The sequence below is a fragment of the Phoca vitulina genome, unplaced genomic scaffold (assembly GCF_004348235.1).
Source record: "Phoca vitulina isolate PV1807 unplaced genomic scaffold, GSC_HSeal_1.0 scaffold25, whole genome shotgun sequence".
NCBI lineage: Eukaryota > Metazoa > Chordata > Mammalia > Carnivora > Phocidae > Phoca > Phoca vitulina.
In genome coordinates, this window is record NW_022589728.1 from 21,804,657 (window position 1) to 21,821,794 (window position 17,138).

General features: G+C 37.1%; 1 protein-coding gene across 1 annotated transcript in view; it reads right to left on the bottom strand.

Annotated features, from left to right (window-relative positions):
• Positions 1-17,138, bottom strand: part of EYA1 (EYA transcriptional coactivator and phosphatase 1) — a 165,411-nt gene that overhangs the window by 145,790 nt on the left and 2,483 nt on the right. Inside the window, exons 2-3 of the mRNA XM_032421973.1 lie at positions 14,153-14,202; positions 12,475-12,602 (exon numbers count right to left, since the gene is read on the bottom strand). Of these exons, the coding sequence (XP_032277864.1) occupies positions 12,475-12,598 (124 nt within the window). The 5' untranslated portion in view covers positions 12,599-12,602; positions 14,153-14,202. The remainder of the gene's footprint in view (positions 1-12,474; positions 12,603-14,152; positions 14,203-17,138) is intronic.

Below are 17,138 nucleotides of genomic sequence, written 5' to 3' on the forward strand. Positions count from 1 at the left end.
TCACAGACATGAAGCCCTCTTTCTAACACTGAAATATTTCAGAACACAAATGACAGACTGCTTCTAATCTGCTGATTGAGAAAGTGCATAATGACAAAAACTTACTGTGAAATTTCAGACATGAAAATGTGTGTTTTAATGAAGGTAACAGAATGTCCCCATGTGACAAAGAGTTAAACATATATGTGGCTTGCTAATTTCCTCCTCCTACAAACAAAGCTTTTTGCACAAAAGCATTTGCTGACCTCAATACTAGCTCTACAACTCCTGGGGATCTCTAAGCCACATGTGGAAAATTCCACCTTCATAATTCAACTGACGTAATAGGACCTTTGAGTTTGGGCTCAATTTTCAAAAAGTCTGGTCTCCCCCAAGCAGACTGTGAGTTCCTTAAGACAGCAGCAGTGTCACATACTTCTTTGTATTTCTGCTAGATTCTGGAATAGTTCTTTGTACAAAAACAAAACAAACAAACAAAACCCCCCCAAAACAAAAAAAAACAAATGTTTCCTTCCTAGGACACATTAAGTATTGTAGGTTCACTTTTTTTACCAATATTTTATTATAACATCTTTCATACATATAGAAAAGTTAAGGGGCACCTGGGTGGCTCAGTTGGTTAAGCGTCTGCCTTTGGTTTGGGTCATGGTCCCGGGGTCCCAGGATCGAGTCCTGGGATCCAGCCCCATGTCCTGCTCCCTGCTGGGCAGGGAGTATGCTTCTCCCTCTCCCTCTGCTCATCCCCCTGCTCATGCTCTCTCGTTCACTCGCGCTCTCAAGTAAGTAAAATCTTAAAAAAAAAAAAAAAAAGAAGTATACAGGGAAGAGCCATAAACCAACCACCTAAATCTCACAATTAACATTAAAATATTTACTTTTCCCTATCTATTTCTTATAAAACCATCTTATTTTTCATGCATTTCAAAATAAGCTGCATAAACAATATATATTCCTTTAATACTTCACCATTCACATCATTAACTAGAGTTCATGTTTGTTTCTGGTTCTTTCTGTTAATTAAGATGTATATATAACTAAGTATGCAACCTTAAATGTGCCATTTAATGACTTTTAACAGATACCTACATTTAGATTCCAAAGAGAGATCTAACTATTTTTAGCTTGTTATAATAATGGAAGCATGGCACAATGGTATGAAAAGATTGCTCTAATATTAAGAATTAAGGTAGTAATATTCTCAATTTATGACATAGGCGATATTTAGAATTTTAGAATGGAAAAGGAATACTTTAAATAGAAGTTTATGATTATTGAGCACGTACTATATGTCGAGAATTGTGTTAAGGACTTTACAAACAATAGTTCCTTTGTTCCTCATGGCAAATTTATGAAATATTTATTATAATTGTCACATTTCGAAGATGAGGAAACTGCAGCTTAAAGGTGTTTAAAAAGTAGCCTAAGGTCATATAGCTAGTTTTAAATTTTTTTTTTTTATTACCATCTTTCATGAAGCCTTTAAAAAGTGAAAAGTCAAACATTTCCTAACTAGGGCTTTATCATCCTTAATCATTGCTCTGATGGAAATCTGAACAATCAGCAAACCGAACAGCCATAGGAAAAGTCCCAGAATACCAGGGCACTGAATAAAAATGTATCAGTGTATGTTGCAAATTAGCGGATGGTAAAATAAACTAGTGAATGAAGATTAGAAGCAGATGAGCTGGCTCAGACTCAGAACCTCAATCATATCAATCTGGAAAAATGGTGTACTTGCCTAAAATGTAATCAACCTACCAAATTTACATCTCAGATCATGCTTTTCCCCCATATTTTCCCATTCTTCACCAATTTGCAGGAGTTCCCAGACATAAATCCTACCCTTACTATATATTAACTGAGCAAGTACTTACTGAGTAGCCCAGGTACTCAGAGAACGTGTAGCAGCCATTACACAATGTGAAGGACCTCAGAGGAGGAGAAAATATCCTCCTCCTCCCGTGGAGACACAGTAGCCAGTCCCAGCAGGTTTTTTAAATATAACATTTCTAATTATTTAATAATAGCTGCTATTTTTTGAGCATGTAGTAGATGCTAGTGACTGTGCTTAGTATTTTAATTTTTTTTTTTTTTAAGACTTACTTATTTGAGAGACAGAAAGAGCACGAGTGGGAGGGACAGAGAGAGAGGAAGAGAGAATCCTCAAACAGACTCCCTGCTGAGCGTGGAGCCCAACGCAGGGCTCCATCCCAGGACTCGGAGATCATGACCTGAGCCAAAACCAAGAGTCAGACGCTCAACTGACTGCATCACCCAGGCACCGCAATGCTCAGTATTTTAAATAGACATTGCCATAATACCATGATAAAACTGCAATCTCCATTTTCTAATGGAGAAAGCAAGGTTCAGAGATCATAGATGATGATGATCATGGTAATAATAATAATAATAATAATCAATGACTATTAAGCACTTCCTAGGAGTCACATTGTGTTCTAAGTGTTTTACCAATTCATGTAACCATCCTTGCAATCCTACAGGTATGTACTATTATTTTCTTCATTTTATAGGCCAGGGAGCAGAGCCAGAGAGCAGTTAAGTAATTACTCAGCATCACACTAGCTAACTGCTGTGTGGCAGAGCCCCCTCAAGCCCCTGCTCTGCTGCCTTTCAAAACCCACACATTAGTTACATTGTTAGTAAATAGCTAACCTGCAATTTTTTAAGCCAGGGTTAGTCTGACTGCAAAATCCATGTTCTCCCCATCATGCAATACCGCTTTTCTCTATTTTTTTTTAAGATTTTATTTATTTATTTGACAGAGAGACAGACAGCGAGAGAGGGAACACAAGCAGGGGGAGTGGGAAAGGGAGAAGCAGGCTTCCTGCTGAGAGGGAGCCCGATATGGGGCTTGACATGGGGCTCTATCCGAGGACCCTGGGATCATGACCTGAGCAGAAGGCAGCCGTTTAACCAACTGAGCCACCCAGGCATCCCATGCTTTTCTTTATTTTTAATATTATGCCTTCTCCACTTTCTTTAAGGCAAGCATCGGATGTAAATTTGTACTGAAATAACAACGTGTAAGTAAGTACATGATTTCAGACAAAAATGTCCTAACATAGCTTTTCACCTAGAGTCTTTTCTCCCCACCTACCATCCCTTGAATACAGTTGCAGAGTACTACTGGAGTAGATTTTTGAAACACAGACTCGGTCATATCACTCTCCTGTTTGTGAGCCTCCCAATGTTCAGCTCCCACAGGATTGAATCCAAACTCCTGAACCTCATACATAAGGCCCTTCATCATCTGCTTTGGGCCACTGTCTTAGCCCCATTGCATATGCACTGTGCACATATCCCTCTCCAAACATCACACACACACGCGCACGCACACACACACACACAATACTCCCGCGATGAGGGATGTCTTTGCCACAGCTTTACAATCCATGCCCTTTCTTCCTTCCTGGGTTGGCACCGAGTGTTTTTCTACTTCTTTTTCAAGACTCAGTTTAAGTATTACCTGTGTGCAGAAACCATCCTCAATCACCCCAGTCATAATTAGGTCCCCACCTCTCTGCATAATATAGCCCTTGTTATAAAGTATAGTGGTCATCTGATTATAGGTCTGCAAATCACAGTAGACTGTAAACTTCTCCTTGGCAAGTATGATATCTGGTAAATTTCTAGACACAAATCAACAAATATTTCTTGAATGAATGAATGATGCAATGGTGAATACACAGTGTGATATATAATTTTATAAATTCATATATATAGACTTTTTCACTACAGTATGTATGTATCTTTATTCTTGAAATTTTTCATCTTTTAGAATGTTCATCTCCAATCATGACTCCTTACCATCCTGTAAGGATACTAAACCCATCTAACTGCCTGATCTTTTTATAATTCAGTCATTTCTTGGGACTATGTGGAAGTTGCTTCATTATTGCTAAATGCTATTAAGTCCAATAGGAGCGGTTTCCATCAGTAAATTAATTAGTACAGGTCAAATGCAAGTCAGTTACTATAGATCAAATTCAAAATCAGCAGCAACATTGACTGTGGATGTTCTCTGGATGGACAGCCTATATAACTATTATATAAATTCGTCTGTGAAATCATCACTTTCAAAATTTGAAAAACAGATGTTAGATACTCATTGAATCTGTTAGTGCCTTTAAATAAAATGAATGGTTCTCTTCTCTTGTAATCACTCGCCTGCATTGTTTGCTTAGTCATATGGGGCATTCATTCGACAAATATTTGTTGACTGCTTAATCACTGCCAAGACTTCTGCTAGATGCTGAGGACACAGTAGTGAACAGGTCTATCCTTGCCTTTAAGGAACCTAGAGACTCTACTAAGCAAAACACACATATAAATAGATCTTGTACTTCCTTCACTGAATCATATGCTTAGACAGGGTAACATAAAAATTTCTTAAGGCAGATAAATTATGTCAATAAGAACCGAGTTTGGGGTGCCTGGGTGGCTCAGTCGTTAAGCGTCTGCCTTCGGCTCAGGTCATGATCCCAGGGTCCTGGGATCGAGCCCCACATCGGGCTCCCTGCTCCGCGGGAAGCCTGCTTCTCCCTCTCCCACTCCCCCTGCTTGTGTTCCCTCTCTTGCTGTCTCGCTGTCAAATAAATAAACAAAATCTTTAAAAAAAAAAAAAAAAAAAAGAACCGAGTTATTTGGCTATCGGGGAGTCCATGTTTTAGAGTGTAAATGTGGGCTTTGAAATCAGCCTCACATGTCTTTGAATCTCTTCTCCAAAACAGTTACTATGCTGTTTAAACTCTTTAAAATGAGGTATATAAAATAAGGTATGCAGAAGGCATAATGATGTGCTCGATAAACAGTAAGAACTTAGTCAATTCATTTCATATTCCTTATTTTGTTAAAAAGTATTCTTTCCACTCACAATTCCCCTGAACAGTAACAGATGTAATGGTAAAATAGGTAAGCATTTTAGATTTTGATTCATTTCATGTAAAAGAACTGTTTCCAATTTGCCTTAAAGGGAGTACATAAACATATCACCTTGGGATATGTTTGGTAGAGTTCATCTACCTTTTTCAATATAATGAGATACTGTAGCATAAAGTGAAACTAAAAAATATATATATATATATATATATATATCAGCCAAACCAACAAATTACCGTAAACATAACAAGGTTTTACTTATAAAAGGGGTCCTAAAACTTAACATAAATCCTTAGCATAAATCCTTGATTATTTAGCAGTCACTGAAGACAGCAATGTGTCAGATAACTTTTTTGTCTACCCAAAGTAAAAATGGAAAATTTGTAATTACATATTTTTTTCCTATTATATTGTATATTTGCAGCCAAAAACGGAAAATGAGTCACTCTCAGACTTTACTCCAAGTCCGCAAAGTGGCCACACAGAGACATACCACTTTATCTATCTACAGCTCACTCCTGGGCATCCTTGGCCATCATAACAAATCAGGAATTACTTAAGGCAAGGAATCCATGAGGGAAGGATGAAGAATTAGCCAAATACTAGCACTCACTAAAGTTTCACACATCTCCCCGGAGGAACTAGAAATTTTTCCCAGAAGACAGGATTTTCTAAGGGAGATAGAGATTTCTGATCATACCAAACTTCTGGCCCAGCTAGAGAAGAGAGGGCATGGAAACGTGATTCTCCCAACTATTAGGTCTTGGGAGTTAGGCAAATACCGTTTACAGAGAGTCATTAATTTATCAAGAAGCCTGGCTTTCTAGAAACTCTGAGCCTACTTTTAGGCAATGAGCACTGGAGTTCCTCTTCTTACTGTGAAAGCTATTTGTAATAAATTATAGTATATCTGCCAAGCTGCAAGGCCCTACACACGCCACACCTTTATCCTCGGACTTCACCTCCTACACGCCCTGTTCATGTCCCTCCGCTCACGCTGCCTGCACAGCAACTCGCTGCTCCTAGAACATAACACGCATGCTCCCAAATCCTGGCTTTGGAAACTGCTGTTTCTATGGAGCCTCCAACAAATGCCACTTAAGCTGCTTCTCTGAGTTTTGCTTGGTTAACACAACCTGGTTCTCTAAGTCAAGAGAAATGTGGCCAAATTTATCACCCACTTAAACATATTTTCTGAGATAGAAAATTGTTACCCTGAGCAGTAGCAAAACTATAACTACTTTTTAAATTTCACAGTAATACTGCTCCAATCCAAATGTGTATAGAATAATGACTATTATAATGAAAAGCAGAGAGGACCTCCCATCTCCGTTTGATCCCAAGGAAGCCTAACAGAGAGAGATGGCTGATGGAATTATAATTAAGTCTAAAGCTTTGAAAACTAGTAAGAGACAATCCCTTAAAACTCAACCTATTGATGTAATATGCTGTGCACGCGTGACACCAGGATGAAATCTCATACACTCACACACACAAGAACTTAAAGACCAGAGTATAACTGCCCTGGGGACGTGTCCTCATAATGAAGTCATTTCGTCATCAAAGCCTCTGCCATCGGTCCTTTCACAGCTCTGCTGCTTGCTAGGGAATGGGGTTCTCCAGTTACGAAGGCATCCATGGGGCAGCGAAGGCACCAGTGTTCAGTAGGAAGGTATCAGAAAAGACACTGGCAGGTGGTGGGAATCACATATTCTCTCCAAAGACTAATACAGTGATTTTATTTTATTTTTTTTAAAGATTTTATTTATTTAACAGAGACACAGTGAGAGAGGGAACACCAGCAGGAGGAGTGGGAGAGGGAGAGGCAGGCTTCCCGCCGAGCAGAGAGCCCTATACGGGGCTCGATCCCAGGACACTGGGATCATGACCTGAGCCAAAGGCAGATGCTTAATGACTGAGCCACCCAGGCACCCCATAGCTATCCTCAAATTTCTATATAACATGTATATATTGCCATTTCTTTTCATTCCCTCTGTCTACCCTCACAATATATTCAGAGTAATCCATATTATTCATTGTTACTATGGATGTAAATATTATTCCCAGCTGAGCCAAATTATGTACTGGCTACAGTGTCTTTTCTTTTTTTTTTTAAGATTCTATTTATTTATTTGACAGCGAGAGAGACAGAGAGAGAGGGAACACAAGCAGGGGCAGTGGGAGAGGGAGAAGCAGGCTTCCCACCGAGCAGGGAGCCCGATGCGGGGCTCGATCCCAGGACCCTGGGACCATAACCTGAGCCGAAGGCAGACGCTTAACGACTGAGCCACCCAGGCGTCCCTAATACAGTGATTTAAAAACCCAGGCTCTGGACTCAGATAGAACTTGACTCAAATACTAGGTCAGGTATTAGTGGTACTAATTACAAAGTCTGTGCCTTTAAACTTGACATTGAAGTTTCTAAGACTCAGTTTTCTCGTGTGTAAAAACAGCAATAGACTGTAGAGGCGTCTATTATCTAGACTTGGTATAGGAGTTAATAAATACAGAGCACTTAGTTCAGTTCCAAGTGTGCTCCAGGTTTTACTTATCATCCTCACAGCAAGCCTGAGATAAGTTCTGCTATTATCCTCATTTTAAAGATGAGGAGACTGAGCCTAACGGCAGCGAACACTGCTGGTAAAGAGTGGAGCTGGGATGCAGACCCAGCCTCTTAACCATTATGCTGGTAGGTCAGGAATTTTCTGAAGATTAATGAAACAAATCATGGAGAACGGTCAGCATAATGACTAACAGTAAGTTATTTATAAACATTAGCCATTATTATTATTAATTAGTAATAGGCATGTAGAAACTATTCACATACACAATATAGGCAAATATCAAATCCAAAAAGTATTTTGTTCATTCTTTCATGGCTTTTGCTTAAGAACAATTTATAAGAGACCAATCATGGGGCTACCGGCAGACTTTAAAAATGTCCGTTAGAAATCCTTTTACTCGCAATGTCCCCTAACCTTCCAGAAAGTAAATCATGTGCAGAGTGTAAACAATAATAAAATTAGATTACCATGTTTCTATTGACAACAGAATATTTGACCACAAATATGCAAATGTAGCCTTTAAAATGCAGCCTCAAACCATAATTTTATACACATTCATTCCAGTTTACATATTATTTCTTAAAAATACTCTAGTTGGATATAACTGTATTTTACTAAATTCACATTACAGTGAGAAAAACAAATTCAGATAATTTGTTAGTGTTCTAAGCTTTGTAGAAATGATAAAACTTTAAAATAGCTTCTGATAATATAAATTTGTAAAATTGAATTAACCTAGCCTCCTAAAATATGCAATATAAAATTAAATAAATTTTAAAACGCAGAAAATTTAGCCACCTAATTCAAGATTGTATCTCTTATCATCTTGGAAATCTGATATACCAATTCAAAATTGCTATTTGAATTACCATCAGAATTCCTGAAACCCTATTTGTAGTGAGGATTCCAACTGCATCTGGTTTTATGTCACTTAAAGGCAAATTCATCTGCTTTAAGACAAGGTTAAGCTTCTTTTTGAGTTTGGAGCTAAATTTACAATAGAGAAAAACTCAGACTTAGAGCTCTTAGTTCCACTTGCTCACACCTCTTTTTCACCCTTCCCCACTCTTCATCCCCAGACAACCAAAAATAAACACTCAAACGAGCAATATATGAACTAACCAATCTTAGGCTCCCATAGACATAAGACAACCAGGAAAAACAAAGATGGTAAGAATCACTGCTTTTCAAACAAGGCCTTAATTAGGTATGTAAATAAAAATCCTTTTACTGCTATGGCCCTGAGTCCTTCCGAAGGAAGGTTTCCCAACTACTTCTCCCACTTACCCAGCACAGACATCAACACACAGCCTCGACCAAATAGAGGCTTGAACATAAATCCACGCATTAGAAATCCTTTCAGATTCAGCGCGTTAATATGGATCTAGGGGAGCATCACCACCAAGAAGTGTAGGTCTTAAAAATGATGGTTTTACAATCTCTCTAATAAGAAATTTCTATTCCATTCTATCTTGGAAGACTAACTGCCTCCTCTCAAAATAGGCTAAACGGTTAAAAGAAAGCCACAATTGGGTGTTTTCATAAGTATCCATTAGTCTCCTCCAAATCAAGCCTTAAGTGTTTAATAGTAGCTAAAATATTTGTTAATTCGTTTGGAAACATATCACTTCTAACAGTGCTTTTTTCAGAGCAACTCAAACATTCATTCTTGCTACTGTTTTGTATTTTTACCTATCTGTGCTTTCTATCTCAAGGATTTATAAAGTGTGTGAAACCAACAGTTAACTACAATAACGATTCAGAGGTTGGAATAGAACATAAAATACGAATAGTTGAAACTTGAAATATGAAACATGCAAACAACTATTCTAACTGAAGAACGTTTCATCTAGGAAATAAAAAAGCACAGGATTGGAGGCTGTAGATCAGTGTCTTTCTGTCTTTATCCCTTAGATGAACCATGAAAATAGGCACTAGCCTGTGAGGACAGAACCTACAAACATTGAGTCTTATGATAATCTGGCAGCAGACTTAAGAAGAAACTTAATATTCTCTGCCTCTCCATTCCATTCCCTTCTTGTTTGTTCTTCAGATGAAGTTATGGTTTTTGATACAGGAGATTTTCATGTTTTCTTAGCCTCATTATAGGGACAAGTGGTGGCAGGAAGTAAAAATTGCACAGAGAGAGAGAGAGAGAGAGAAGACAACCTATATAAACGCGGGCAAAGCCAACAACTGTGTAAACTAAATGGAAGTTTTGTTGACCTCATTAAGGAAGCTCATTTCAACGAAGCTGAAGTGGAGCCACCTAGGTCTAAATCATGGCACATACAGCTAGAGATACTTGTTATGGAGGTAGGAGAGATGAGGACTATTTCAAACGTGCCCTTAAATTTAAATGAGTTTCTTGTTTTGCTTTCTTCTAATTCATTGGTGAACAGTGCTGGTTTCGAAATCAATAAGATTTTCAAAGAAGTACAAGGAAAATCTGTCACGATTATATCCCAGAGAAGCTTGCCAGACACTAGTTCACTCATTTTAAGCTTCCCTCCTCTAGCGGTGACGGAGGGCAATGAAACAGATGCATTACGGAACACGTAAGCAGCATGATGAATTGATTCACAAACTTAACAATAACCCAGAACTTGCTGATACAGTTTGCATCTAAACAGGCATGTAACATGGATCATGAAGGAAATTTGGATCCATATTTCCAAACTATATACTAAAATAAAACTGGGTATCCCCAGCGGATTGACCAAAATTCCCTTTATTCTTCAGATAATTTATATTGATATCTTCTAACTTCCCTCTAATTACCATAACCCTTGCAAAGTACATCCAGGAATGATGCCTACAAACAAAGTGAGAGGAGTAACTGCATTTGTCTGAAATAGGTCTGAAAAATTCATTTCCAAGACCTAAGATAATTTTTTTTTTGATAAGTAGTAATTTCTAACTATTTACCAGATTGACTGGCTCAGCAGATCCCACAATTATCTAAAATATTGTATTTTGAACAATTTTAGTTATGCAAAAATTGTATAAGATACATATTCTTGAATGTGGACCTGATACCAAGCCATTAAATGTGAACTGTTAGAAATAATCTAACCACTCCACATGCCTTTAAAAAACAAGCCACATATCATTCTCACAAAGCCTTCCTAGGGGGCAGTCCCTAACACATAGTCTGTTTCAACATTATGTGGTTCTTATTTTGTAGGAGACGATTTGCCAGTAAATGATGACAAAACGAAAACGCCTTACCCCCATTTCATTTCTTCATACGTAAATTAACTATCATTATTTCATAATTGCTCCTACCCATATGTATTATGGTTCCATGCAAAATGTATGCTTAGTGCAAAACTGATTTAACCTGGTCTTCTTTATTCTTGAGTTCCTCTAAATGATTGTCTTCTTTGGACTTCTCAGTGAGGAGAATGACTATTTAAGGTTTGCACCCATGGCCCCCTCTGACCCTCCTGTCAGCAGCTGCCTGCATGAGGACACTGGCGCGGGGCCCACCAGCCTAGGGAGCTGTACGCGCCCACGTGCACAGGGCGGCAGCCATGCTGCCACCTGAAGCCCAATTCCAAAAGAGAGAATAAAGGACTGCTTGATTTTTTTTTTTATTGGCTCTATAAAAATCTACTAAATACCAGAATTGCTTTCCTAAAAATCATTCCAATTTCTTTTTGATCACCTATCAAAATGGAAAGAGTTTCAGATGAGAAGCCACCTTATCCAGAAATTTTTTTTTTTTTTTGGCTAGATCAGCAAAGTTTCTACTTTTGACAGTGACCATTTTTCACAAACACTGGTAATGAATTTACTCAAAGAGTAAAATACAGACTATTTACACATTAAAAATAATCACTGTCGGTATAAAAATTAAGATGTCTAATATCAGAAACAACTTACTTTATATTTTTTTTCTATTATCAGAAATTTCATAACATTACTAGTTTCAAAAGGCCTCATCAATACACACTGGAATACTGCACCAAACAATTATATGGCATTTAGTTTTGTTTATCTTTAAGAACGGTGATAAAAGATCACCATGGTGATTGGGAAATGATGGTTAAGGGTTTTGTTTATGGATAGAATTCTAACATGGATAATTCATTGAACTAGTGAAACTTATGCTCTAAGTTCATTAAGGTCTGAGGCTTAGTAAGGAACAAGCAAAAAATATCTGTGAAGAAATTTTTCAATAGGCTAAATTAGAAAAATACAATATGTAATATATCTCTCCATACGTTGAAGTTCTAAAATTATACATAGTACCTACATAAATATGCATAACAGCTAACAATACATAAGGATAGCCTTGCTTACATGTGTAGACTTAGGAATATATGGGCTAAAATATATATCTGCATAAAATTTACATATTCATATGTATCATTATACAAAATAATTGTAACAGTACTACGTTTAATGTGTACTATTTAATCTTTAAGAAAGTAAATAAATTTCATGTATCTTCTAATAAGGCTGTATATTTGTAAACAAGTTTTGTTTTTGTTTTTTTTTACTTATTTGTATTTTAATGGTCATAGCCACAAGAACATCAGGCACACAATGTTATGGTTACTTAGAAACAATCCAGTCCAATGTTACATTTAAGCAAATTTTGTTATATTTAGTAACAAAAGGGAAAGTAAAATAAAGGAAATATTTCCAAATTTTCATTGCTCATAGAATAAAACCATGCAAATTGATACTGTGCTCTGGAGAACGATCAACAAGGAGCTAAAAAACACTCAAAGGTTAGAAATGTTATGCACACATGCGTATAATATGTATAGATACATACATATGCATTTGTGCCAAATAAAACCAGTCTGTGTTATAATAATTTAGTCCTGTGCAGCTCCTCACTGAGGATGAATGCTGATTCACAAGTCAAATTAGCTAAAGGGGAACTAGAACGGTAGCTTCATGGGTTTGACAACTGAAATCATAACCACCCAATAACAAAGCATATAGTGACGAAGAAACAAGGTGCAAAGTAAACAGGGAGAAGGCAGACACTCACCTTCGGTGCCATTGGGAGTCATGGAATTACTATTTCTATGAGAGTTATCGAGTTTGGGACCACTGGGGGGTTCACTACTACCACTCAGACGGCTATGCGGGCTGGTTAGATCCTGCATTTCCATAGACCTAAAGACAAGAAGCCTTCCGTGTGACAGATGTACCAAATTCATAACACTACTATTTAATGTGCTAACGACTTGACACCTTTGAAACACATTCACACAAAAGTCCCATTGTATCTATTTTCTTAGACTCCAAATAGTTCATCTTACTTAGTTTTAACTTCAGTCATGCTTTCATAACATGTGGCACTCAAAGGTGTCGTTTGCCTTACCTATCCAACCAAACATTCACATGGCACTTTGAAAATCTTTTTTTTTTTCTTACACAGCTCATCAAATCACAATGAGACAGTTGCATCTATTTTAATTTTCAAAGAAAAAAAAATGCAGTCACGCTTTTTTTATATTAAAAAAAGAGGCATGATTTTTGTAAAAGAAATACGTAAACAGGTATAATAGGAAAAAAATCACTTTTCTATGGAATCTGTTTCATCTAATAAATTAGCCCTAGGTACTCCCTTATAATTTACCACTCAATTGTAATTTAATGGGTCTCCAAACCAAATAAAACACTTGAAGCCTATAGTGTAGTGACAGGGAAAGAGATAGTCCTGATGCATGTGTTTACTCTGGCAAACTGCTTAATTGTTCCTCTGTTTCCCTTGAAACAAATGCAGCATTAGAACATTACGATGTCGGCTCACTTGTTTGCTTTGTGGATTACATACAGCGTGCCCAATTGAAAAGGGATAAGGCCAACATACAGTGAGTCCCTGCGAGCATTAGCACTTGGAATACCTCAGCTGTCACTTATTCAGGGAAATAACAATTCTACTTCAATGCAGCAATTTTGCATTTTTACCGTATAAAAACAGTTAAGTCCTCCCCCACCAAAGTTCTCAGACTCAGTAGTTACTTATTCTAGAAGATTATGGTATAGAAGCCACTCCTCACGGTCACAATTGCAGGACTAGCCATTTATATTTAATATTCTATTAATAGGAGGGGCTTTATTTAAAGCGACTCAAAACACACCTAGATACCCTTCTGCAATTTTTTTTTTAAAAAATCTATGGCCCATTCACTTTATTTTAAACTTCTGTGTTTTTCTTAAAAAAAAAAAAAAGAGGAGGGGGTATTAATATTCCACTGAAGTGAAAACTGTTTCTGCCCCCCCCCAACCAGGTCAATAAAAGCTAGTTATTTTAATTTAGAGGTTGCACTTAAACTTACTGTAAATAGTTTTTAAAACAGCTTAATAGGAACCATGTAACTTCTAAAGTGAGTTTTTACTTCCCCAAATCTAAATCCAAACTAGAAATGGCTTACAATCCAACTTTTCTCTCCTAATTCACATTACACATTCACAGTTTACCTAACACCAGAAACTATAGCCCATAATCATTTTCAAACCCGGGCTCCTATTCCCTTTCTACATACTTAACATTTTCTACAAGCGCACACACACACACACACACACACACACACACACACAAATTGTTAAGTAATTTCCAACAGAGGCTGTTGCTATTAATAGAAATAATTAAGAAATCCTAGACAAAAATAGATATGGGTCACAGAAAGGTAATCTCCAAAAATGTCAAATATCCTTACCTGCAACTTGAGGAAACAGCAACATCTGAACTGGTTTGAGATGTTTGCACCTGTGATCAGGGGTAAGAAATTAGAAGCTGTTGTTACTCTGCTTCAGTGTCAGCTCTTAATTATACAGAGCACATGGCTGAGAACGACAATGCTCTCTTTTAACCAAAAGAGAAAAAGGAGGATACTGCAGCAGTGAAAGGCATATTGTCTTTAAGTTGAGGTCTCCACTGTTGTTTCCTCCTGCAGGTCTACCCTCCTCCTCCCCTTGTCAGGGGGGAAGGCAGCCAAATGACGGGATAGTGATTCATCACTGGCCTATGACAGCTGCAAACGGGATTACCCCTCCCCCAATCAACATGCAAAGCAGCCTTGCCCAGGCAGCTTGGAAAAGGTGCTTGGAAAAAAATAGCTATTAGCAAAATGAGTGTGTTTCACAGCAGTTCAAGAATTAATCCTCCAGCATCCTCAGAAGATCTTTCATCTTCTGCTATCCCCAGCTGAAATAGAGTTCCCGCCCACCCCTTTGACTCCTGACAGTTTCTTATCCTTATCATGATGGTTTTCTCCCTATATGTACTATACGCCATTTGACATCTACCGAAACGGCTTCTGGGCAACTTTCGGGCAATGCTGGGCTGACCAAAGATGGTAAAGGCAAGTTTTCAGACCCAAAAATCACATCATTGAGCGATGTGCTCATTTATTCATGAGAATTTAAAATTCAGCGAATGCTTGTTTGCTATTGCCTGCTGAAACAGAAAAAGCAGTTAGCTTTCCGTTTAATTTTCTGTCGTTTGAACCAACCGAGAGAATGGATAGCTTAATAATCAATTCAATGTCCCAGTTAGCCAGCATTTTGGTGCCTTTTGTCTCCAGATGAATCAACTAAGTTAACGTGCAGGTATTGCTAGTCCCTGCCCTTCCTCCAGAGGCAGTGCAAACGACCAGCAGGTGATAAACTCAGGTGAGGGTGGGCTGCTGGTTGACAAGCTCAGGCTAACGCCTCCCAGGAAAGAGCATTCTGAAAAATGCTTAAAATGACTCAGAATTCCAAATCTTTGATGTGCATTTTCATTCAACCTGAACTGACATCAATTAGGGCTACAGAACAAAGATGAGAACTGAAGCATCTCAAATGGCATTAAAGTAATCCGACCGAATATCTGCTATTGAGTCCTGTTATTTTTTAATTATGATTCATGAAATTAAGAAATTCTACCTTTCTGGCAAGAACAGCGCATTGTCAAAGTCTGAATATCTTGGTGTAAGATTATGTGAAATTTCTAGGTACGTGTTTCTAGAATATGTGCAGGACGAAAAATAATTAAGAGACGCCTAAGTATTAAGTGAAAATGCAATTTTAATGCCTGCCGATATGTCATTTTGTGATAGCAGGCGTCCGCAGTTTTTGCTAAAAGTAATGTTCTCATGCAAGATTAAATGTTTTCCTTTAGAAACTGCAGCAATCTACCCCAAGGATAAATTTCCTTCCCCCCCACCCTTTTTCCCCCCTGCTTTTATACACCTGGAATAAATTATAGGTGAGAACTAACTTAGTTTTAAGAACTCTCTTGGCCCAATTATGGGAAAGAGTACGTAAAACACACTTTCTGTTAAACGTTAAAATACATTCCTATTTTAACATTGGCTAGATAGTATAATCTTGGAAATATAATTTTAGTTTCATTGTGTACTTTGAAAGTTTAATTATACTTATATTTGTGGCTTAACCTATCATTAATTAAATTTCAAAGTCAAACTTAAAAATGAACTTCAAAATAAGGTCTTAGGTCAAATTAAAAATAAGAATTATTCTAACACATTTTCTCACTAAAAAAAATGCATTTGCACAACAGCATTTTTTTTTTAATGCTGGCCTGACTCAATCTCTACTGTACTTTCATACACTACAATTTTTGAAAGTCCATATTCATGATCTTCATTTCATTAAGTATACTTCAGATATATTCTTTTGTGTCTCAAGGATTATTTAAACCATGTGTTGTGTGTTACTGTATTTAAAAATGACTCTTTAATCAAAATAACTTTAAAACAACTAATCCTCACTTAGGCTGGTCAGCTGAATCCACATCGTGGTCCAGGAAAAATAAATCTACTCTCAAGAATGCGAATGCAGACAACAATTAGACACAGATGTGAGCAAAATTAGTTACAGTTTACAAAATGCTACACTTCACATGCTTTTAGTTTTTTATGTGTAGTACAAGATTACAGTCCAGTAAGGAAACATACTCTTAATAATGACTTATCTGAAAAGAACACCTATTTCTGATTGGTGTTGATTTTCTCTTATGTTTGACAATATCTCTGGAAGTTTCTGGGCTTTAGAGGTCTAAGAGCATAAGGGGTTTCAAAAATCATTAATTAGGCATATTCCTATTCAAAAAGAAAAAAAATATTTCATGGTTTTCAGAAAAATGCTGTTAGGCATTCAGTAAACTCACATTTTCTGCTTCACATTGATAAACTTAATATGTTTCTTGTCTTCTTCTAATCTGGTATTTTTAATTCAAACGTTCCTATGAGTACAAAAATATTTCCCATAACATTACAAATAGTCATCTTCTATTACAATGAAGTCACTTCACTTTAATGCTTTTTAAAACTCTTTGCTAGAGTACCCACAGCAGCATACTGAGAGTTGCAAAAATACAAAGAGAAAAAAAGATAGAACTTTGTAGAATTTAAATTCAAGAATTCTAAACTAGTAACTTTGACTTCTGATTAGTTAATGAGGTCTTTTAAGTTTGCCTTTTTTTCTAATTAAATTTATAATTCTTCACAGATGTAACTTTTGTTGATGTTCAATTTGTCTCTCTCATTTTGTTAAACCTCACATAGTACTTCGCCAATCCATTGAATAGCCACATTAAATCTGTTAATACCATGCTCTTCAACCCCAGAAATTATTTCCAGAAGGCAAACTTGCTTTGAGAGATCATCAAACAAGACTTAAGGTACACATTTTATCACA